Consider the following 25,637-nt stretch of genomic DNA (forward strand, 5'->3'; position numbering starts at 1 on the left):
GAAGTGATGGGACTGGATGTAGGAGATGGAACAAGCTAATGTCTAAGCTGTAGCACACTTAAGGCTTGAGAACCACTGGAATTAAAGCACATCTTTTAGTCTGTTCTTTAAAGTGGCTCCTTTTATTTCTCTTCTTCTGTTCCCTTTGAAACTCTACCTGCTGCAAGCATGCCTATTGGAATAAAGATACTCTGTCTTTAAACAAGATTAGTTCTATAATCTTTTTTCAGATCATTCTAGGTAGCATGTGGTAATTAACCTTGTAGCTAGGTTTGAATGGGTGGCACCCAGGGTTCAGGTTCTCCAGCAGTTGAGGATCAATTTAGAGTTCAGTGTTTTGAAGGTTTCTTGCCTATGGCTCCCCTCACTGTTCATGTAGATCCACAAAAGAGGTCAATGTTCAATGTGGAAATGTAGAATTAAGGAAGTTTGTCGGATAAAGCCTCAGGGTTTTGGAGTCTAAAGACTTTCCAGTTCTGAAGCTCACCTCTACCACTTGTTTATATAACCTCGGGCAAGCTACTCTTTGGACCTCAGTTTACTTATTCATAAAATAGTGAATAAAACACCCACTTCATAGAATGAGGAAGTTAAATACTGTGTGTAAAACGTTTAGTGCAGTTCCTGGCATATAGTAAACTTCATTAAACGTTGGTCATCAACATCTTTTTCCTTTATATACCTTCTATTTCCTTTTCCCATGAGAATAAAAGAATTTTTTTTTTGAAAGCCCACTTTAAACGATATACAGTGAAAGTGGGTTGAGATCGTGGAGAGGCAAGAAGGGAGAGAAAGTGTGGAGAGAAAAGGGAGAGAAAGCAGAAAGAACGCTGCTGATAGGCGGGACCAGCTGAGATGGAGATAAACCCTAGTGAGAAATGGGGCTGGGAGCGGGAGGGAGAGAGAGAGACATGGCCTTCCAAGGAGCAGATATCGTTTTAAGCTGGCTGGACTGAGAAAAATGTCCCCATAAAGGAGCCATGCCTGAAATAAGGGGTGTAGCCATAGCATGACGGGAGAGAGGGAGGAGGAAAAGGGTGAGACCAGAGTTGAGTGCCTCGGGGGTGGGGCCAGGGCTGGGTGGAGGCGGGGCGGGAAAGGGAGGGGAGTGGTTGGGACTAGAGGGCGGAGTCCCGAGAAGAGGCGGCGGGGGAAGCTACAGAGAGGAAGGTGGGCCGGGAGGCGGGATGGGCGGTGAAGAGGCCCAGCCTCGCGGAGGAGGCGGGCTGAGACGTGGAGTGGATGAGAAGGGGCCGGAAGGGGGTGGCCGCCGGTCCGGCCCCGCCCCGGGGCCGCCTCCCCGCGGGTTCCGTTGGCTGTGGCGGCAGCTGAAGCTGTGGCGGCTGGGGCCGCGGGGCGGGCGTAAGATGGCGACAGCGGCGGCGGGAGCCCTGGGCCTGCTGTGGGGCTGGCTGTGGAGCGAGCGCTTCTGGCTGCCCCAGAACGTGAGCTGGGCTAACTTCGAGGGGCAGGGCGACGGCTACGGCTACCCGCGGGCCCGGCACATCCTCTCGGTGTTCCCACTGGCGGCGGGAGTGTTCTCCGTGAGGCTGCTCTTCGAGCGGTGAGAGCCCGCGGGCGAGCGGTGCGAAGGGCCGGGGGCGCGGGCTGGTGAAGCCGGTCCAAGGCGAAAGACCGAGGTCCGGGACCGGAAGACGAATTGCAGGAAAGCCCGGAAGCAGGGGCCTGGGAGAGTCCGGGCCGCGCGGGAGATGCTCGGGAGGGTGGCCGCGGTGGTCGTGGAGCCTAGGTAAAGACAGGGAGTTTGGGGCTTGGTCATTAAAAGTGTGAGAGTCGCAGGGGACGCTGGACCCATTTAGTTGTAGAGCCCGGAGGTCACTTGCGGGGGTGTCTCATAGGCCTCTCCCCAACCTTCAAGGATTCTGCAGACCAGGAAACAGGTTGAATGTGAGCTGCGACCGAGAACCCGAGGCGGGAAACAAGAAAGGGCTAAGGGAACCAGAACTAGTTGGGGCCGTCAAGAGCCAAGCTGAAAGGAGCGGGTTCATGGGAAGCTAAGATTTGTGAGGGCACTTTAGTTTCTGGGAATTGAGAGGCACGGGATTAGTTAGGCCCTAAGCCTTGGTTCGTCAGCTCATGGACGTGTGTGTGTGTTTGTGTGTGTGTGTTTCAGTAAAGTTGTACCAGAGCTCGTAGGAGTAGAAATCTGGCAGGGTGTGGTGGAGCCTGAGGTTTCCAGAGCGCGAAAAGGTGTCAAATGAGTTGCAGAAAGGGCCTTGGAGGCCTGAAATGGGAGGAGGAGTGATCACACTGAAAGGATGGACAGCCTTAGGGCTTGTAAGCCTGCTGTGTTGAGCCAGCTTCTCAGCGACCATGTGTTCTTGACAGAAGTGTTTTCACTTTTCTTTGAGCGGCTCCTGACTGCTAAGATAAAGATACTCACTGAGGACTTGATGTGGTGGTGATTTTACAGTGTGAACTTGTAGCTGTGGGTGATTTTGATCAACCCTACTCACCCCGCCTGGAAAGGTGACTTTTTACATAGGTCTCAGGTAATGAGGGTGGAACTTTGACATCTTTCTTTCTTTTGGCCAGTATCTAGAGCAATAATGCCCTTTCGAGGATGGGCATATATTGCAGATAGACTACTCTGTTACTGTCTGAAAAATTAATATTAATCTGTTTTGGATTACTTTTTTGCCCACTATTTCTGACACAAAAATGTGTTATGTGAAAAAAAAAATGTGTTATGTGTTACCCACCATCCATCCGTTTATTCACAGTGTTTATGTATTTTCATCAGAGTGCTCTACCAAAGGTTTAAGTGTAAAAATAAAGATTCTTTTAACTGAAGCAATTGAAGCCAAAAGAACCAAATGCCTTTTCTGGGTCCTCGGCAACTTAGCATTACAATTCTTTAAGTATAGTCATTATATTAAGTGTTCCTGAGGTGGAGGCACAAACCACTTGTCCCTCTTAGGAGTAAACTAGGTCCAGGTACCCTCCATCATAGCATCTGTGTATGAGAGCTGAAAAAAAAAAGAGAAAGTATAATGACCAAAAAGGAAATACACAGTTCAGGAAAGAAAAAAAAAAGTTCATCATCCTAGGCAAAAGATTCTCTGCTTTTCATATAAATGTTTAACAATATGGAAGTTTTCCCCAAGTTAGTGGTAAGAGGAGATAACTTGTTGCTTATAAACACTGATTTTATATAAACTTGGATATATATTCAAATTTCCAAAGAGTTTCCCCAGGTGACTGTGAAGACTTACATATCCCCTGGCACCGCCACTGGAAAGGATCCTTTTTACCTGCGGGAATTCTATCCGAATGTTTCTATGGTGCTCCAGTGTCAGGGGAGAAGGGATGGGTGGGAATACTGATGTGAGAGCATTCTAGTATGGTATTTCTTGGATAGTAAGAATAGGTACCTTGTTCATCTCATGTTTGATCTTAGGAAAGTTTAACCCTAGCCACATTCTTGGTATTTTGTTTCTCTTTAAGATCTAACCACTTTAGTTAGCAATAGAATTTACAGCTAAAGTACTGGATCAGTCTCTTTCCTACGTTTTCTTCTTTCTCAAGTCCTACTTAGTTTCTAAAAATGATTCATATGATAACCATAGGCTGTAAGAGCTAGAACTCCAGCTTCCTTTTATATAAACAGTAAACTTAAGGCTTAGAAACATTTTCAGCTTTTCACATGTTGCATACTCACCTGAAGGAGGAGGTGGAACCAAGATTCAGATTGTTTTTCTCAGCCCCATTCTCCTTCCGCTGTACTATATGGCCACTTTAAACTTCCCTTCGAGAATTAAGATTTAATACTGCTGTTCCTAGTATTCTAGGATTTGGAGAACAGATCCATGTTCATCTTATTCTTGGTTAATATAATGTGTTTGACTTGAACTTTGCATTTGTTGCTTCAAATTGTCCGGCATATTTTAATGTCTTACACTATGCACTTTGATAAATTATCTCTGTTTTAAGAATATCCTAAAGAATAAATAGAGTTTATAGTTTATTCTTACTTTTTCTTCTCATCAGCTACACAGAGCGTTTATTTTTTTAAGTTCCCACATTCCCTGGAGAGCTGCAGCCTCATCTGATAGGGATGATTTGAAAGCCACCTGACCATAAATAAAGTGTATCTAGCCATTTCACTAAAGAACTGCAGATGGTAGATTATGTCCTACCCAAGAATAGAGGCTTTCCTTTGTGGGCCTCTGCTGAGTGGTTGTATTGTGGTGGCTTGCACCTTGTAAAATACCTTAGATGTGGCATGTGGTCAGTAAATACTGATTGAATGTTTGAGAAGGATCCACCCTCATCTACTCAGATACCCAGAGGAGTAAACAGAATCTAGATCTTCAGCATGCAATAGATGTTTGTCTTGACTGAGAGAGACGAAACTAATTCCTTTTTTCCTTAAATTTCACCATACTATATTTGCATGTTGGGCACCTTTCTGTGGTTTCTTTTTTCTCCCCACTACCCATGCACACACTCATGCCACCCTTTTATCCTATCAAAAGAGAGATAAACTCTTTCACCTGTTCTTTAAAACTTGTTATAATATTATGTTAATGATTGAGACTTGAGAGAATGAATAGTCCAAGCTAGGTCTGGCATGTTCATAAATTGGATCTTTTTTTTTTTTTTTTTCATAAATTGGATCTTAAAGGTAAAATTGTTTGAAATTTAATGTCTACATAGTCCCTGAGCACTTGTTCCTTGGGTTCAAATATGAGCTTGAGACTTAATATTGATATCATCAGAGCTACATAGGGGTCATTTATTTTGAATATGGTATTGCAGTAGGAGCTTTATGTTGCCAGAGATAATTGTTTTGTAAATTATACAGAAGATAGATTATACCTCTCCTTGCTGCTCATTTATTATTCCAATCCCCTTTTCTCTTGTTACCTCCAAGGCAACCTCACTGGCATATTGAGAAAGGAGCTTTCTCAATACCATTCTGTGGCACAGGGCACTAAATAGACTCATGTATAGTCCTGTCTTGTAACTAGAAACAAAAGCAGTGACTCTTGTGTGTGTGTGCGCGCATGCGCGTGTTTATACACATTTTTTAGCCACTCATTTCATCTTCCTCTTGTAAGCCTGGCTGCCTCTGCTGTATACTGCCTTTTCTTTTTTCTTTCCCCCATTCTTCTCCACTTCCTTTGAGTGGAGGAAGAACTTTTCCTCTTTCTAGCAGACCTGCTGCCTTCCTTCTAGGTCCATGTCATGTTCCAACATTGTGACGCAGAATTGGTCCTCCAGACTGGAGAGGTACTTTGGGAAGAATGGATACAGCTGCTGACTAGGTTGTAAGGGAGACTGCCCATTCCACTGCATTCCTAAAGATATTCTTTTGGGCTTTATTGAATTGTAAATCAGGTTTACAGATCCAGCAGAGTGAGATTGAAAAAGCCTATGTAACTCTGCCCTTATCTGAGAATCTGCCTCCTATTAAGCTCCAGATAATCAGAAGCCTTTCTCTCTTGGAAGACTTTCCCCAGCCCTTTCTGTGCAGTGGGTGTTGAAGTTCTGCAGACAACCCTGAATACTGTCACGACTAAGGTCAGGTTCCTGGTGACAGTATATTCATCACAGAAAAGAAACACGTCAGATATTTTTGCCTTAGCCACTTCCTGAGTCAGAAAACTAGGGTCTCCTAGATGGGTAAAGAAGAAATTAATGAAGAGGCGGCATCAAGGGAAGTCTGTACCTTTCCTCTAGAGTGGGAAGGGGAGCTGTACCTATTTTGACTTTCTCATCAGAGATAGTTTTAGGCAGATAAAGCTGCCTTCTAAAGAATTCACTGAGTTTTGGGCTCTTGTACTTAAATCTACTCCTACTTTATCTTTGGGAAAGTTAATTGGGATGTTACTGCGAAAGGAGTTAACCATAGTCACTTTTAACTAACAAAAAAAAATCTGAAACCAGTTTTCCTAGATATGAAGAATTCTCTGTGAATTACCTACTGCTGTGGTTTCCAGTATAGTGGCCACCAGCTAGTACAATAGCTACTAGCTTTGAGGGGTTTCAGATGCAACTGGTCAGCATTAAGATGTGATCTAATTATAAAATACACACCAAATTTTGAAGACTTAGTGCAGGAGAAAAAAAAAAGAATGTAAAATACCTCAATTTTTAGCACTGATTGCATATTGACATGATCATCTTTTGGATATATCGAGTTAAACAAAGTATATTTTCAAAATTAATTTCACCTGTTTCTTTACTTTTTTTAAAGTGGCTGTTAGAAGATTTTAAATTATTTCTGTTGACACAGTGATTTCTGCTGACAACACATTATTTCTGTTGACCAGTGTTGATGATAGTCATTCAAACAAGTATTAATAATCAAGAAGAGAATTTTAATATAGATTCACATTTGATTCAATTTTCTAGCACCAGAACGTGATTTGTCCTGGGTTTATTGGGCCAAACTTAAACAATGGGGCTTTCTTAAAAAAAAAAAAAAAAATTTATAGTAATGGATTTTTTTGAATGTAAATCTTCTTCTGAATGAGTTAAATAGGTATAGTCTGTTTTGAGTCATTGTTGCATTCTAGCCAAATATTGCTTTAGAGTTGTTTTTTATATATCACCTCAATCAGAGTAGTTAATGTGTAAACAAACAAGTTTGTCAAGTACATGAAGTGCTACACAGCCCTGATAAGGCAATAAGAATAACCACACTATTATATTCTTCTCAAAACTATGGAGTTTCTTAAAAAGGGTATTACTTATAGTCTGTAGCTCTGGGTTAGTGTCAGCATTTGTAAGAAGTCTCAATTATAGGCACATAGGGTCTCAAACTAAATCACATTATTGTGGTTGTGTTTAATACTTCTTGGGGGAAGTCTCCAGTTACAGAATGAAATTAGTTAATTTCAATTTCTACTGATTCTCCAGAAATCAGTGACCTCTGACATGGAGCTGGTAGGTTATCTTATGACTCAGGAGGACAGGTGGCACATTTCCTTGAAACACTTTACCTTTTTAGTTGAGAATTAAATTTTTACCCATTTGTTCATCTGTTCATTCTTCAATGATTATGTATTGAGAACTTAGTGTATATCAGATATCAAACTGTGTGCCAAGAGTGAAAAAGTAAGTCATAGTGCCTGCCTGCAGGAAGAGAACAAGAAAAACAGTGGTTAAAATAGAGTAATGAGTGTGTGCACAGGATTAAGTCATGGGAGTTTGGAAGAGGTGGACATGGTTCCTTTTAACATTATTAACTGAAATATAGGCTTAATGTCCCACAAGCACTTGTTTCTTGAATTATGAAGGATGGTAAAAACTTCTTAAGAAAGAGCCTTTTGTTAACTGTTATCTAACCCACTCCAGTATTTTTGCCTAGAGAATCCCATGGACAGAGGAGCCTGGCAGGCTACAGTCCATGGGGTCACAAAAAGTTGGACACAATTGAGCAACTAATACTAATACTACTAATCTATCTATTATTTGGCATGCATTTGTGTTTCTGGTTTAAGCAAATTAAGTAGTATAATTCAGTTCAGTTTAGTTCAGTCACTCAGTCGTGTCCGACTCTTAGCGACCCCATGAATCGCAGCACGCCAGGCCTCCCTGTCCATCACCAACTCCCAGAGTTCACCCAGACTCATGTCCATCGAATTAAGTGATGCCATCCAGCCATCTCATCCTCTGTCGCCCTCTTCTCCTCCTGCCCGCAATCCCTCCCAGCATGAGAGTCTTTTCCAATGAGTCAACTCTCGCATGAGGTGGCCAAAGTACTGGAGTTTCAGCTTTAGCATCAGTCCTTCCAAAGAAATCCCAGGGCTGATCTCCTTCAGAATGGACTGGTTGGATCTCCTTGCAGTCCAAGGGACTCTCAAGAGTCTTCTCCAACACCACAGTTCAAAAGCATCAATTCTTCGGCGCTCAGCCTTCTTCACAGTCCAACTCTTACATCCATACATGACCACTGGAAAAATCATAGCCTTGACTAGACGGACCTTTGTTGGCAAAGTAATGTCTCTGCTTTTGAATATGCTATCTAGGTTAGTCATAACTTTTCTTCCAAGGAGTAAGCGTCTTTTAATTTCATGGCTGCAGTCACCATCTGCAGTGATTTTGGAGCCCAAAAAAATAAAGTCTGACACTATTTCCACTGTTTCCCCATCTATTTGCCATGAAGTGATGGGACCAGATGCCATGATCTTCGTTTTCTGAATGTTGAGCTTTAAACCAACTTTTTCACTCTCCTCTTTCACTTTCACCAAGAGGCTTTTTAGTTCCTCTTCACTTTCTGCCACAAGGGTGGTGTCATCTGCATATCTGAGGTTTTGATATTTCTCCCGGCAATGTTGATTCCAGCTTGCGCTTCTTCCAGCCCAGCGTTCATCCACTTAAAAAAGGTGAATATGTTTAATGAAATAAAACATATGTACATAGTTGGAAAAGGAAGAGTTATGAAACAGTGAGAGTCTTAGGGAACTGCAGCTGTTCTCCAGATGATGAAGTGGTATAGTAGGAGACATGGGTTTGATCCCTGGTTCGGGAAGATCCCCTCGAGAAGGAAATGACAATCCATTCCAGTATTCTTGTCAGGAAAATCCCATGGACAGAGTAGCCTTGTGGGCTACAGTCCATGGGGTCGCAGAGTTGGACATAGCTGAGCAAGAACACACTCACTGACACACAGCAGTTCTCCAGCAATATTTTGAGAACTGCTGCTCTATAAAATATTCATTAGCTACTCTATAATAAAACTACAACTTAGTCTTAAATTAGTTTGTGTTAGTGAAACATTTTAATATATACTCTAAGTAATTCTTAATCTCGAGACTTATTTCCTTCATAATAAGGTGTATAAGTAGAATGTTGATCCTTCTTTTCTCATGACAGTACCAAGTAGGTTCATCCAATTGCACAGTTATTAATCATCTTAATTCTTATAGATCTAAGTGAAGCTAACTGATGGCAATGGGAGTGAAGAATAGTCTGGTATAATCCAGTATATGCCTTGTGGTGGCTTAGGATAGTATATGTCATAAAGGTTTTCTTTTTTGTAGTTTGTTTCTGCTTTGTTTTAAGAGCAAATTGGCCAATTAAAAAAAAAAAAAAAGTCCTTAAAAAACCTGCAAAGATTACTTGTGCATGGACCATGCAAGAAATTTTGGATTTGGTGGTATAGGCATCCCTGAGAAGTGCAGTACCTCGTACACAGCAAGCACATATATGTGCTTGCATAGCAAATCCTGTCCTCTTAAGAATTTACTCAGAAAAATACACTGATATGGATGCATATGTTTAGGGAATATACAAAATAATATATGGCTAGGAGTCAACTGCATGTAAATGAATAAATAGTATAATTTAGAAATTTGTAAATCTTTTGTTCTCAGCATTATTTTTTTTTTTTACTCTTAAAAACTGTTTGAGGATCCCAAAAAGGTTTTCTAAATGTGGGTTACATATACCTATCAATGTTTTCATATTTGAAATCAAAATTGAGAAATTTAAGAGATATACTTATTATTTCATTAAAAATAACAAAGATAAGCCTATTACATTAACATAAATAACATATTTTTGAAAGATAATTTTCCAGACAAAAAAAATTCAGTGAGAAGAACATTGGTTTTATAATTTTGCAGATCTCTTTGATGTCTAGCTTAGTAGAAGATAGCTGAATTTTCCTCTCTGGCTTCTACATTCAATTCCTTGTAATATGTTGGTTTGGTTGAAGTATATAAGTAAAAGCTGACTTTACACAGATGTTATTGGAAAGGGAAAGTATTTCATCTTTGCTGTTATGCCAAAACACAAGAAAGGTTGGTTGCATTGTGGAATCCGAAACCATATCATTGAGCTTTTCATTCAGGTTAAAATCCACCAGTCTGTCATACACTTTGTATGGATGTCATGTATTGGTCACGTGAAAAAATACTGGTTCCCTAAGTTATACAAATCTTTTAAATGTACATTTCATAATATGGTACTAATAAAAATCATATAGTTAATCTCATTCTAACAGTCTCATTAGAAAAGCCTTGAAGTATGTATTGGGATGTTGTCGAGCTCAAAGGCAGATATGAATTCTCTAAAATTCAAACTGTCACTTAAAAGCTTGAATTTTACCAATGGAAAGAATGTTTGTTTTTGTTTAAGTAACAGGCTCTTTTCATTCACTTTTAAGAAAATGTATCTTAAGTACGCAGGTCCTGAATAACCTTAGTTTTTCTGTCAGTCATTCTTGTGGGTAAAAATGGTGTTCTTTGAAAAAAGTGATTTAGTTGAACATACAATTCAGTCAAACAAGTGCATTTCGTTGAGACAGCCATATCCCTCGGTATGCAGTAAAAGTGCTTTCTGTGTACTTCCCATCTTATCGCAGACTACTTTTTTTAAAATGTACCCAAGGATTGGCTTTAAAAAAAAAAAATTTTGTTTATTTATTTGGCTACTCTGAGTTTTAGTTGTGGTATGTGGAGTCTTTGATCTTCTTGTGGCATGCAAAAAAATCCCATGCAGCATGTGGGATCTAGTTCCCTGACCAGGGATTGAACCTGGGCCCCATGTTTTGGGAACATGGAGTCTTAGCCACTGAACCACCAGGGAAGTCCCAAGAGTAGGCATTTAATAAAATTAATCATTTGTATTGCTTCATCAAGGGCATGCTTTAGTGAAACTGGCATCGTTGTTAACCAAGAGGCTATAGCACGAAAGAATATAGTAATTACTCCTACAGTTGGCTGCCACTGCTTTGATTTGTGTTCAGGTTCTGTAAGTGTATCCACCATTGCTCTTTTTGCATGATCGTTGCAAATGTCAACACCATAACAAAGGCGAATAATGTCTTAATAGTATTAGGAAAACAGTTTTGATTTTATGGGCCCCCAGAGTGTATCTCAGGGGTGCTCTGTGAACCATACAGACTGTCTGCCATAATTGACTCAGATCACCCAGGATGAGTGTATAGAATAAAGTAAGAATCTGCATGGAACCCTGAGGAAACTGTTTTTGGAAAAGGCAGGCTTCTCAGGTGGCTCAGTGTGATAAAGTATCTGTCTGCCAAGCAGGAGATGCAGCTTCAATCCCCGGGTCAGGAAGATTTCCTGGAGAAGGAAGTGGCAACCCACTCCAGTATTCTTGCTTGGGAAATCCTGTAGACAGAGGAGCCTGGCCGGCTATAGTCCACAGGGTCGTAGAAGAACTGGACAGGACTTAGCAACTAAGGGCTTCCCTTATGGCTCAGCAGTAAAGAATTCACGTGCCAAGCAGGAGATGTGAGTTCGATCCCTGGGTTGGGAAGATCTCTGGAAGAGGAAATGGCAACACATTCCAATATTCCTGCCTGGAAAAAATCCCATGGACAGAGCAGCCTAGCGGGCTACAGCCTATGGTCACAAAGAGTTGGACACAGCTGAGCACAAGCTACCTTTAGCAACTGAAAAACAACGAAAAGGAAGAAGAAACCCAAAAGAAGATGAGGTATGATAGCCATATAGTATTTGATCGTATCAGTGCATACATGTGGACATCACCTCCTGGGAAGAGGGGTAGCCGCCCAGATGCAGGCGGTGAGGAGCCAGCAAGGTGAGGCGATTTGCCTGCATTGGCAGGTGGATGGATTCTTTACCACATAGCCAACTGGGAAGCCCCTGAAAATATCAGTAGTTAGCATTTACTAAGTACTCACTTTGTCCCAGCCACCATTCTAAGTACTGAACATTAAATCTTCATAGTAACTTTATGAAGTAGTTAGATAGTGTTGTTATTCCTCATTTACAGATGAAAAAACTGAAACAACCAGAAAAGTAAATAACTTCTCCAAAGTGCATAGCACATTGTCCAAACTAGCAGTGCATACTAAAAAATCTAGTTCTACTGGGAAAAGTGTGACAGAAAGGAAGCTAAGAGAAAAGAGCATTTCAAGGGGGAGAGCATGCTCAATAACGTCAAATGGCACTGAGTCGTCAGGTAAGATACGGGCCTGAAAAGTATCTGTTTGATTTCACAGTAAGATCATTAATGACTTTGGCAAGAGCAGCTTCAGTGGAGTAATATGGACTGAAGCCAGATGAGAGACACAGGAGGGTTCAGGAATGAGTAGGAGTTAGAAGAGAAGTCATGAGGAGAGAACTTTTTCAAGAACTTTCTTTGTGAGATGGTGAGAGCCAAAGGCTGTGAGGGACAGGAAGAGCTGTTTTAGGTTGGGAAAACTTGAGCATATTCAAGGTCTGAGAAGAAACAAGTAGAGAACAAAGCTGAAAATAATAGGAAAAAAAGAGGACTAAATAGAATGAAATTTCTGATCAGGAAGAGAATGGATCTAAAGCACAGGGATATTAGTTTTAGATAAAGTGGTTCTGTTGCACTAAGGGAAGATATTCCTTTCTCTTCTTAGTCAAGATTTGTGAGAGAGCCCTAGCTATTTCCACTTCTTTTTTTCTCTTCTTTATATTTTTACTGCTCTAACTCACTCCTGTCCTTTAGAGTCTCCATTTCACTGGAATTTATTTGGTGAAGGTTATCACAGGTCTCCAAATTGCCAAATCCAGTGGATACTGAAATTCTTGTCTTACTTGATCTCTGCCTCATTTGACACGACTCCCCCTCTGACCTTCCCACCACCTAAATTCACCTTTTATGTTGTGTTTCCTAGTATTCTTACCTTCGTTCTCTTTTTAGTTTATATTCCTTTCTTATGCAGTCAATCCACCCTCATAATTTTAGCTACCACCTGTATTCTCATTCTCTCTCTTCTTTCTCATATCTTTGTGTATATGTTATCTTAAGCCCCCTTTTCCAGGTTTATTTGCCTTACCAGACTGTTGCATTTCAGTGTTCCACAAGTACTTCAAATTCAGTATACAGACAACTCATCTTTCACTCCTAAATTTGCTTTTCTTATCTTATTCTCTACTTGGTTGAGGCATCATAATCAACTTAGTTTCCCAATCTGGAAACATAGAAGGCACCCTTGATTTTTCATTTTTCTTTTGATCCTTATATCTACCCAGTCACCAAGTTCTATCAGTTTCACTTTCTTGCCATCTCTTGGGTTGAATCCAACCTTGCCTTTCGATTTCTGTAGCCTTAGTTCAGTGCTTCATTACATCTAGCATGGATTTTTTACAATAGCCTAAAATCTTTTCAGTGACTCTCCATCAACTGTTCAAGCTTCACATAACATGTAAGGCACCTGTGATCTGGCCCCTAACTGCTTGTATAGTTTTTCTCCTATCTGTCACCACCCCCACTCCCAATCTGCACACTGCATAGTTTTCTAAGCCCTTTCTTATCTCTTCTTTAGCACATGCTATTCCCTCTGCCTGAGTATCTTTTTTACTTTCTCCTTCCCTTTCAACTCTACAGAAGCTGCTCAAATTTTTTATGTGATTGGTTTATTAAGAATTCAATTGTAGGGAATTCCCTGGCAGTCCAGCGGTTAGAACTCTGCTGTATTTTCACAGCTGAGAGTGTGGGTTTAGTCCCTGATCAGAGAATCCCACAAACCAAGTGGCGTGGCCAGAAAGAGAGGAAGGAAAGATGGAAGGAAGGAAAAAGCATTCAGTTGTAAAGGGGAAGGACTTTCTGAATTTGTTTTCTATCAGTTCAGTTCAGTTCAGTTCAGTTGCTCAGTCGTGTCCAACTCTTTGTGACCCCATGAATTGCAGCACACCAGGCCTCCCTGTCCATCACCAACTCCCGGAGTTCACTCAGACTCATGTCCATTGAGTCAGTGATGCCATCCAGCCATCTCATCCTCTGTCGTCCCCTTCTCCTCCTGCCCCCAATCCCTCCCAGCATCAGAGTCTTTTCCAATGAGTCAACTCTTCACATGAGGTGGCCAAAGTACTGGAGTTTCAGCTTTAGCATCAGTCCTTCCAAAGAAATCCCAGGGCTGATCTCCTTTAGAATGGACTGGTTGGATCTCCTTGCAGTCCAAGGGACTCTCAAGAGTCTTCTCCAACACCACAGTTCAAAAGCATCAATTCTTCAGTGCTCAGCCTTCTTCACAGTCCAAGTCTCACATCCATACATGACCACAGGAAAAACCACAGCCTTGACTAGACGGACCTTTGTTGGCAAAGTAATGTCTCTGCTTTTGAATATGCTATCTAGATTGGACATGACTTTCCTTCCAAGGAATAAGCGTCTTTTAATTTCATGGCTGCAGTCACCATCTGCAGTGATTTTGGAGCCCCCAAAAATAAAGTCTGACACTGTTTCCACTGTTTCCCCATCTATTTCCCATGAAGTGATGGGACCGGATGCCATGATCTTTGTTTTCTGAATGTTTTCTATGGGTCTATACATTTACCTTTAAATATCTCAGTTTTCATCTCTCCGTGTGTGTGTGTGTGTGTGTGTGTGTGTGTAAGATGGATGGGGGCAGCATTCAGGTTCAAAATATTTACTCAGTACTCTTCATTTAATGATATGCCATCTTCATCAGTCTGTATAAGACCTTTCTCTTTTTATTGTATTTTTCCTGTCTTCATCTTGTTGTCTATTTCAGTTTCTTTGATGGTTATTTTTCTTTTTTATATATCAGTTTTGACATTTTTGTATTTTTCCAGAATTGATCTAAGCCAGTGCTTCCCAACTCAATCATGTTGCTGCACACATAGAAAATAATATGTGCATGCACAATGGGTACACGAGACCAAAGGCTACAGACAGGGTTTCTGGCTACCATCCACCCATGGACCACCCTGAGAGCTGAGAGCAACATCTTGACATAAGCATAGCCCATCTAGGGGCTTTCCTGGTGGCTCACTGGTAAAGAATCCGCCTGCCAGTGCGGGAGACACAGGTTGGATCTCTAATCTGGGAGGACCCCACATGCCGAGGAGCAGCTGAGCCCATGTAGCACAAGTATTCAGCCTGTGGTCTAGAGCCCAGAAACCACAACTCTTGAGCCCACTGCTGCAACTACTGAAGCCCATGCACTCTAGAATCTGTGCTCTGCAACAAGAGAAGCCACCACAGTGAGAAGCCTGAGCACTGCAACAAAGAGTAGCCCCCACTCACCACAACTAGAGAAAAGCCCAAGCAGCAGCAAAGACCCAGCACAGCTATAAATAAAATAAATAAATATTTTTAAAAGTAAATGAGCCTTAAAAAAGAAAAAAGTATAGTCCATCTGTGTTACCTGCCATGATACATTAGTTGAGAAACTCAATCTAGACTTTCAAATATATTTGTATATAGTTCATATTCGTCAATGATGTTGCAGTGGGTCAAAAAGAATTGTTGGTCTAGCTCTTGTCTTTAGTATGTAAGAGCAAAGTGGTGAGTAATTTCATCTTAAATTAACCCAGGCTTAGGTCAGCTGCTACCATGTATCTGGAGGGCAAGAAAGGGGCAGAATGAAATGATCTCTATGGAGCAGAATAGATATATTACAATCAGGATTTGGATCACTAGACTCATGTTCCTGGTGTGGCAGGTGGAAAGGAGGAGTTTGCCACTGTAGACCACTAAATGCCTACTTACTCAGATCTTCAGGCAAAGGGCAGTCTAGTCTTCAAATTATTTAAAACTTGGGCAACAGATTGATCTTGGACTGAACAAAAAAAAATCACAAGATAAGTTTGAGTTCTCTATGTTATCCAGGACAGTAGTTTTCAACTAGTATATCAGTACTCCTTTACACTATTAAAAATGATCAAGAACCCTAGAGTTTTTATTTATATGGATAATAACTATCAATATGTACCATTTTAGAAATTTTAAAAAATTTTTAAGTATTTACTCATTTGCTTATAAATAACAATATATAGTATTGGTAATGTTAACTAATGCTTTATGAAAACTTATTCAGCACTTTCCCAAAACAACAACAAAAAAGTGAAAATAGTATTATTTTACATTTTTGAGTCTCTTTGGCATCTAGCAGCTGTATTCTCATCACTTCTGCCTTCAGTCTCTTGCTATGTGTCATGTAAGCTGTGGAAATTTTCACTGTACACTTATAAGAGAATGAGAGAGAAATGAACTGTTATGAAACTATAGAATTATTATGAGAATAATTTTGACCTTGCAGAGCAGAGTTCCTGAAAAATGTCGCAAGTGTCCAGGCACACTTTGAGAAGTGCTGGTCTAGCAGAAATGATGAATGCTAATTCTAGGTTCTTTGGAATTAGACCAACCTAGATACCTATTTTCTGTTATTCTAAATGCCAGGTAAGTGATGCGGAATGAATGCATGACTAGTATTTGTTTTGTTCAAATTTCTGATTTGAAATGTTTTTTTGTTTGTTTGTTTGTTTTTGGCTGTGCCATGGAGCATGTGGGATCTTAGTTCCCCAACCAGAGGTCAAACCCGTACCCTCTGCAGTGAAAGTGTGGAGTTTTAACCACCAGGGAAGTCCCCTGTTTTTAATTTTTTTTAACACAGGAAAAGTTATTTTTCTATCATAATTCCTTATTGTGGGTTTTATGCTTCATGCTTTGGCACAATATCAGTGCCCAATAAATATTTTGTCAAATAAGTAGATTTTCTTAAAGTCTGTCCAGCTGTCACTGACTTGATGCCAGTAGCTCTGCGTCTTTCATTGAACTCTGAACTAATGAGGACAGGATGTGAGCTTATGACAGCTCTAGGATAGTAAGTCTGCTTCAAGGTCTAGATAATAAAGCAGTTATCTTGGCTTCGCCTAAGTGATCAGGGTACAAACCTGTCCCTGTTGTGTGAAAGAGGATTTCCTGCTCTTTTCACTTTTTCGAGATACCATCAGGGAGTACCCAGACCAAACTGTTTTTAGTAAAAATAATAATAGCTGCCTTTAATGAATGTTTACAAAGTGTCAGGTACTGGGTAGGCATACATGATGGTCCGTATAGTCAAAGCTATGGTTTTTCCAGTAGTCATGTATGGGTGTGAGAGTTGGACCATAAAGCTGAACACTGAAAATTGATGCTTTTGAACTGTGGTGTTGGAAAAGACTCTTGAGGGTCCCTTGGACTGCAAGATAAATCCTAAAGGAGATCAGTCCTGAATATTCATTGAAAAGACTGGTGCTGAAGCTGAAGCTCCAATACTTTGGCCACCTAATGGGACGACTCATTGGAAAAGACCCTGATCCTGGGAAAGATTGAAGGTGGGAGAAGGGGACGACAGAGGGAGATGGTTGGATAGCATCACCAATTCGATGGACAGGAGTATGAGCAAGCTCTGGGAATTGGTGATGGACAGGGAATCCTGGTGTGCTGCAGTCTATGGGGCCGCAAAGAATCAGATATGACTGAGCTCTACTGTAACTGTGTCATTTCATCTTTAAAATAACCCTGTGGAGCAGATATTATCATCCTCATTCTGTAGGTAACTTTCATGAAGTCTATTAGCTGGTAAAATCTGCCTAGCCCCAGGGCCTTTAATCTCCTGACTGAAGGAAGAGGCCTGCTTCAGGGAATAAGAATAGGAATTGGAAAGACTGTTTTTTTGTTCTCAGGTCTACTTCTTCATTCAGAGAGATGATTCAGTGCTTTTATCTCAGATATGATATAGCACCAACTCAACAACAAAGAATGGCTACCTTTTTTTTGGCCACACCATGCAGCTTGTGGGATCTTAGTTCCCCAACCAGGGATTGAACCCACCCAAGGAATTCCACTTCTTGCAGTGGAAACGTGAAGTTCTAAGCACTGGACTGCCAGGGAAGTCTCAAGTATGGCTGCCTGAAGTAATTACCCTTTTGGGTACTGATCAGTGCTGGGTCCAAACTGAGCTCCAACAGCAAGGGTGGAATTTGCTACACCTATCACTCAGTATGCAATTGTTGAGCATAGAACCTTGATAAATACAAAAGCAGTATTCTCTGTCTTCTCAAGGAATTTAAACATGGGCAGGAGTTTAAAATATTTATACACAGAATTATATACCAGGAAGTATAAACTAATGTTTCTATTAGTATTGGTAGTTGAATAAAAGTTTTATACTACTTGTGTAAAAGAGAAGAATGGGTTACAGATGTGGATTACTTTGTGCTCTGAATCAGTGTTTCCCCATGTCTTAGGAACTTTGGTGATAAAGGTAAAAGAAGTTTTCACAGAGAAAGATAGTAAACAGAGCTTCTTATTTTCAGTCCCTCGCTTAGAGATAAATTCTGGATTTGAATGCAGTTAAATAAAATAGGTCAAGAGCCCTCCATCTTACACCTCCCAGTTAGTGTTTTCATCATACAACTCCCTAAGATGCTAAGAGAGCTAGAACTGGTTTTGACTTATTCTGAAAGTGATTACATAAAGCTTTTGTTAGAGCTGAGGCTCATAGAAATCTTTGGTTGTGGAAAAGAGGGAGATCTTTCTTAAAGAGCCAAGGAGAATCATTCCTCAATTTTCAAATCTAAAAGTTATAAATTAATTATAATCAATGATATCATCATGGATCTTAGGAAAAATCTTTGTCATCTCCTTTAGATGACAGAACCAAAACTCAATAATCAAGTGATTTGACCAAGTTTATGTGTCTTATTGGTAGATCTGGGACTAGAACTAAGTACTAATAAGTAATTTCTTTCTTACCACTCTCTGTAGTTTCTGGATTTTTTTTCTTCAGAGCTTCTAAAGTTCTAATTATTTCCATAGTCTTTTGATTAGGCAGGAAGGTGACCATGACCAAGGATATTTGTTTAGGAAGAGGTCAGCCTCAATTCTACTTTTCCCTCCAATTAAGATCTTAATGGTTTGATATAAGGAGAACTATCATTTATTAAGCACTTCCTTGTGTCAGGGTCTTTATATATGTTATATCATTGTACCTGCAAGATTCAAATAAAGTAGACCCGCTTCTAATGGGAATATGAATGAATCCCCTGGGAATCTTGTTAGTGCAGATCCTAATTTTGCTGGTATGAGATGGGGTTTGAAATTCTGCACTAAAAAGCTGCTAGGAAAAGCCAGTAATGCTATTTATCTGTTGGCCTTATGTTCAGTAGCAAGAATGTTGATATTATTTTCATCTTACAAATGAAAAAAAACTGAGGGTTCAGTTCAGTTCAGTCGAACCACAGCATGCCAGGCCTCCCTGTCCATCACCAGCTCCCGGAGTCCACCCAAACCCAGGTCCATTGAGTCAGTGATCCCATCCAACCATCTCATCCTCTGTCGTCCCCTTCTCCTCCTGCCCTCAGTCTTTCCCAGGATCAGGGTCTTTTTCAGTGAGTCAACTTTTCACATCAGGTGGCCAAAGTATTGGAGTTTCAGCTTCAACATTTGTCCTTCCAATGAACACCCAGGACTGATCTCCTTTAGGATGGACTGGTTGGATCTCCTTGCAGTCCAAGGGACTCTCAAGAGTCTTCTCCAACACCACAGGTCAAAAGCATCAATTCTTCTATCCTCAGCTTTCTTTATAATCCAACTGTCACACCCATACATGACCACTGGAAAAACCATAGCCTTGACTAGATGGACCTTTGTTGACAAAGTAATGTCTCTGCTTTTGAATATGCTGTCTAGGTTGGTCATAACTTTCCTTCCAAGGAGTAAGTGTCTTTTAATTTCATGACTGCAGTCACCATCTGCAGTGATTTTGGAGCCCAAAAAAATAAAGTCAGCCACTGTTTCCACTGTTTCCCCATCTATTTCCCATGAAGTGATGGGACCGGATGCCATGATCCTAGTTTTCTGAATGTTGAGCTTTAAGCTAACTTTTTCACTCTCCTCTTTCACTTTCATCAAGAGGCTCTTTAGTTCTTCTTCACTTTCTGCCATAAGGGTGGTGTCATCTGCATATCTGAGGTTACTGATATTTCTCCCAGCAATCTTGATTCCAGCTTGTGCTTCCTCCAGCCCAGCTTGATGTACTCTGCATATAAGTTAAATAAGCAGGGTGACAATATACAGCCTTGACGTAGTCCTTTTCCTATTTGGAACCAGTCTGTTGTTCCATGTCCAGAGGTTTAGCAAGATTAAATAAGTTGCCCAGGTTCATACAGGCAGTAAATGGTAGACTAATGATTTGATCTAGGTCTTTCTTACTCTAAAGCTCAAAATGTGATAAAGGGAACCAGGGAAAAATGGAGAGAGAGCTTATGTTCTAATATTTCTTAAACAGGTCACTTCTCAAGTGAATCAATGGCAGAATTCAGGATTAAATCAAAAAGTTCTGGCTCCTTGCCAAGTGTTTCCCCCTTTCCCTCTTATCAGTCCCCTAATCAGAATTTTTGCTTAATGCTTAGCAAACAATTTTTAGAATTGGCTTTTGGGTTTTCTCCATTACAGGTTTATTGCCAAACCCTGTGCACTCCATGTTGGCATCCAGGACAGTGGTCCTTATCAGGCACAACCTAATGCTATCCTTGAAAAGGTGTTCATGTCTATTACTAAGGTAAGTGGGCAAAAAAAAAAAAAAAACACAGGAAGATTTTTGTTAGGGTTCATCCCCCATAGGGCATGGGAGGATAGAGAGCAAGTATTTCCAAGGCTAAGGATAGGATGGGATGATCTTTCACATTTGGATAGTCCATAGAGCTATTAGGAGAACTTTATCCACTCAAGGAAATACCTTTGGGCTAGGATACCTTAAATAATTCAAAATTACATACATTGGAGATTTAGGCCTAGCAGTCACCACCACCCCTACTCCCCAAGACACACATCATATTTTGATTTTGTTTTTCCCTGCTTCAGCTCTTGTCATTACCTAGTTGCATAATCAAGATAGAGATGGTACTGATAGCCTTTACAGGTTGGATTTTTGTGTTTTTTTTTTAATTGAAGGATAAATACTTCACAGAATTGTGTTGGTTTCTGCCAAATATCAACATGAATCAGCCATAGGTATACATACGTCCCTTCCCTCTTAAACCTCCCTTCCAGGTTGGGTTTTTAATATTTTTTTTTTTACTCACTTGGGCTAGAGGGAGAAAACCAAATAGCTATGTGTATAGGGGAATGGTAAAGGTTCTTGATGTGTAAAATAGTACTTCTTACATAAAAATGACTTTGGGGATGAAACCTGGAAAGAAAAACATTACTTAAGTCACTGTAGTTATTACCCCTCTGCCACTCAGCTTGTCAAAGGGCTTTAATGAGTAGATTTGAAGAAAAAGCAATGTTCTGACTCTGGTCATACGTCTACAGTATCCTGATGAGAAAAGGCTGGAGGGCCTGTCAAAGCAACTAGACTGGGATGTCCGGAAAATCCAATGCTGGTTTCGCCATCGGAGGAATCAGGACAAGCCCCCAACGCTCACTAAATTTTGTGAAAGCATGTAGGTGTATGGAAGGAGGTGGGGAGTGAGGAGAAGGGTGGGGTATGACTGGACTAAGGTTTTCTTTTTGGAAATCACTTCTCCTCTTAGGATAATAGTCAATGGATGCAGAAGGCTAACTCTGTTATAGGCTGGAAAGAAGAGAACTGAAAGCTTGGTCACCCTTAGTTTCTTGGACATGCTTGTCTCTAAGCTAGCTGTAGTTGCATTTCGTTCACGTTTCCCAAAGAAATTGGGAATGAATTTCTCTGCTTTCACTTACGTAGGTAGATATGCACACCCTTGTATACCTTGGTAGAGATAGTTCCAGCTTGCTATAGGTTGACATTTTAATAGGAAGCATCCCTTTTCTGGACATGCTATAGTTCATTTCACTGGGTTTTTTACTGATTATCCTCTGGACACCAAGCACTATATCTCATTGTCATGCAAAAAAAAAAAATAGGCACTATCATCGGGGAGTCTGATATAAAAGAAAAGTTCACTGAAACCAGTATATATTTGTAGAAATCTATTTTTAAACAGAGGCTGGAAAATTTGTATCTCTTTGGCTTTTTAGGTAACTGTATATCATCAGTTTCTTACCAGTAAACTGTGTTATCCCCAAATGTGCAACCTTGAATTCTTTAGCTCACTTTCTTTTGAGTAATTGTTTGTCTAATTTCTACTCTTCACCCATCTAGGTGGAGATTCACTTTTTATTTATGTATATTCTGCTACGGAATTAGATTTCTCTGGTCGGTGAGTCTGAACTTTCTCTGGTTCTCTGTTGGGGTCTAATCATTCATGCATCCCTAGAGATAAGAGTTAAATACCTTTAGAGCTTTGTCCTCTACTCTCTTTTGTTTTTTCTTTTTTTTTTGTTTTTTCTTTGTGATGCCTAGAGCCCAGGTTTATAAGCTAAATAAATTGTCTTCTGTCTGGGGCCTGACATCAGTAACCTCATGACAGTTTCTCCTTAAATAATGCTAATAATAATAGTATTAATTAAATTGACATAGTACATGATGGTTTACAAGGCATTTGACAAAAGTCCTGTTCTTGCAAGGAGGAGACAGTTAAAGAAATGACATCAGTAACTCATTGAAGTAGGTATTATTCCTGCTTTGCAATTGATTATCAGAGTCAAAGAAGAATTTCAGGCTTTTTGATTCATGAGTCTTTTTTTTTCTTTCCTACTGTACCACAGTATTTTCCTCTAAATGCATAATTAAAGTTTCAAAATACGTGAAACATAAGGAAGCAGAACTGAAGGAAGGGAATAGACAATTACACAATCATATTTGGAGATTTTAACGCTCTTAATGATTGATTAAATCACTAGACAAAAAATTATCACTGAGCATGTAGAAGGTTTAAATAACAGTCCAACCAGTTTGGCCTAATTGACATTCATAGGACACCACACCAGCAGCTGAAGGATATATATTATTTTCAAGTCCATGTAAAGGATCCATTAAGATAGACCATATGCTAAGCCATAAAATTAGTCTCAGCAAATTTTAAAATTTTGAAATCTTATAAAATATGTTCTCTGACCATAATGGAATTAAAACAGGAATCAAATCAATAATAATAAGATGTCTAGAAAATATTTGTAAGTTAAACAACTCTTCTGAATAACCCAAAGAGCAAATAAGAAATCACAAGGGAATTAGAAAATACTTTTAATTGAATGATGCTGAAAATACAGCATACCAAAGTTTGTGGTATGCAGCTAAAGAATACTTTTGAGGAAATTTATAACTTTAATTTGTTTATATTAGAAAAGAAGAAAACTTTAAAATAAATGATTAAGTTTTCACTTTAAGATCCAGAAAAAGAAGAGCAAAGTAAACCCAAAGTAAGTTAAAAGAAAGGAAAAAAAGAAGAGCAAAAATTGATGAAATAGGTATTAGAAAATAATAGAGAAAATTACAAAGGTTGGTTCTTTGAAAGTTTTAATTAAAATTGATAAACCTTTAGAAAAAAACAAGAAAACAAATTATCAGTATCAGGGAGAAAAAGAGGCTATCACTATAGGTCCTGTAGACATTGAAAGAATAGTAAGACCACATTATGAACAGTTTAATAGTAATAAATTCAACAACTTAGATCAAATGGACAACCCTCTTAAAGGACATAATTGAAACTCCATTGGAGATGATTGCTTTTGACTTTTGAATCTTTGGCACAGAGAGATCTCCTTTGATTATTAAATGAAATCACTGTCTTCCTGCCTCCCAATTTCCTATATATTCCAGGTTGTGATGTTTCCAAAAGCTATCCTAGCACTCTCTTTGCTCTTGTGTACAGTTTCTCTCATCTTAATAGCACTTTCTTGTTCTAGCAAAAAAGTATAATTGTTTATTTAGCCTTTAAGGATCCCTAAATTCTGTCTAGGGGGCTTCCATTTTCTTTCCCATCTCTTTGCCCAAAGTATAGAGAAAGAGGTAGATGGGCCAGGAGGGAATTCTGAAAACTGACTTGGATTATTTGTTTTCTCTTAGTCACCTTGGTTCTGGGACACCCGACAGTGCTGGCACAGTTACCCGTATCAGGTAAGACCTGAGCCTTTAAGACAGGGGCGTTGTGTGTGTGTGTGTGCGTGTGTAGGCTGGGGTTGGGGAGAGTGCATCACCAGTCCCAGGGCAGATAGAACATTCCCTTGAGATTCTTGAGGGATTAGGGACTGAGTCTCTTTGAGTCATATGTTCACAGTATGTATTTTTGGGGTCCCCACAGCAGTGAAATCTTGTGATCTGTTTGTTCCAGATATTCACCTTAATTGGGCTGGAAAGAAAAGCAGCTTCCTGGCACTTAATGAGGTGCTTTCTGGTTCAGGTGTCCCTTTTGAATCCCATAAGAGCATCTTGGTTCTAGTCTAAAGTAGAAAAATGTCAGGGGGTTGCTAACAGGGTGGAAGAAGGAAAGGCCTCGATGTATTTAATCCCCTGAAAATTGCCCAGAATTCTAGACATACTGATTTGATTGTGCTGTGTGTGTGTGTGTGTGTGTGTGTGTGTGTGTGTGTGTGTGTGTGCGTGCGCGTGCGCGCGCTTAGTTGCTTAGTCATGTCCTTGTTAACCGTGAAAGTCACTCAGTCCTGTCCAACTCTTTACCCAGGGATCAAACCCAGATCTCCCACATTGCAGGTGGATTCTTTACCAGCCCAAAGAAGACTGGAGTGAGTAGCCTATCCCTTCTCCAGCAGATCTTCCCAACCCAGGAATTGAACTGGGGTATCCTGCATTGCAGGCGGATTCTTTACCAGCTGAGCTACCAGGGAAGCCTATCTGATCTCTAAAAGATGAGCCAAAGATGTGTATGGGCTTCCCAGGTGGCGCTAGTGGTAAAGAACCTGCCTGCTAATGCAAGAGATATGAGATGTGGGTTCTATCCCTGGGTCAGGAAGATCCCCTGGAGAAGGGCATGGCAACCCACTCCAGTATCCTTGCCTAGAAAATCCCATGGACAGAGGAGCCTGGCAGGCTACAGTCCATAGGGCTGCAAAGAGTTGGACACGACTGAAGTGATTTAGCACACAAAGATGTATATGTGGAAGGGAAGAGTTTAAGTGTCAACACCAGTCCAAAGTCTGTTAGCTATTGCACATCTTGGAAGATGATGGAGAGGAAGAGTATTTAATAATCGGGGGTATGAGTTCGCTGACACAAAGAAAGCTGGGAACATGGAATGAGTCTTTGACTAGCTGGTATCCTCACTACTTTTTCTCTTCCAGCCTCTCACAAGTGGACTTTATTACTATTATATCATGGAATTGGCTTTCTATTGGTCTCTTATGTTTTCTCAGTTTACAGACATTAAAAGAAAGGTAAGGACGTTGGCTCCCTTAACACCCTGATTTATGGCACCCTCCTTTCCGGCAGCTACCATTATTGTCATTGTGATGGATTCTCTGTCCTGATTAGGACCACAAAAGAGGGTGAAAGTAGGTTCAGTGTGACTTTTAGCTCTTTGTAATGTTCTCAGAAGTGAGCCCTGACTAGTGAAGTATATTTGAGTCATTCAGGGCAGCCCAGGATGAAAACAGTTAACCAGCTAAGAAGCATACCCTTTTCTTTGTTTTTCTCCAAGGTTCTTACACATATAAAGCTCAAGAAACTAGTCTAAACTTAGGGATAGCAAGGCCTGATCCAGGAAAAGCTTCGATTCCAGAAAAACTTTTGCCATTAGTGACCCTTGTTCCCTCTCTGTTCTCTGTTCTTGGTGACCCCACTTACTTAAAAGAATGTCGGTTGGAAGGGGTTTTAGATGTTTTAGTTTACCCTTTTCTTGCTGTTGTTTAGGAAACAGATTCAGAGAAGTGAGTTGACTTGCCTACAGAATGGCAAAGTTGCAAATGACTTAAGTTTTTTGTAAGTATACAGAAAGGGCAGAATCTTCACCTTTTATTGGCATCCACCTGACATAATGCAATTCCAGCAGCTCTAACCCTAATCTGTCACTAACTCATGGTTATCT

The 25,637-nt window shown here is 40.3% G+C and overlaps 1 protein-coding gene across 4 annotated transcripts in view; it reads left to right on the forward strand.

Annotated features, from left to right (window-relative positions):
* The first annotated feature begins 1,235 nt into the window (after window positions 1-1,235).
* The window catches only part of CERS5 (ceramide synthase 5), a 29,835-nt gene continuing 5,433 nt past the window's right edge, over window positions 1,236-25,637 (forward strand). The window contains exons 1-6 of one of the 4 annotated variants that reach the window (XM_019960594.2): window positions 1,236-1,564; window positions 20,182-20,287; window positions 21,043-21,173; window positions 21,857-21,914; window positions 23,663-23,713; window positions 24,895-24,987. In XM_019960594.2, the coding sequence (XP_019816153.1) occupies window positions 1,368-1,564; window positions 20,182-20,287; window positions 21,043-21,173; window positions 21,857-21,914; window positions 23,663-23,713; window positions 24,895-24,987 (636 nt within the window). In that variant the 5' untranslated portion in view covers window positions 1,236-1,367. The other 3 variants (XM_019960593.2, XM_019960596.2, XM_070789131.1) reach the window with 3 other exon arrangements.

The sequence above is a fragment of the Bos indicus genome, chromosome 5, assembly GCF_029378745.1.
Source record: "Bos indicus isolate NIAB-ARS_2022 breed Sahiwal x Tharparkar chromosome 5, NIAB-ARS_B.indTharparkar_mat_pri_1.0, whole genome shotgun sequence".
NCBI lineage: Eukaryota > Metazoa > Chordata > Mammalia > Artiodactyla > Bovidae > Bos > Bos indicus.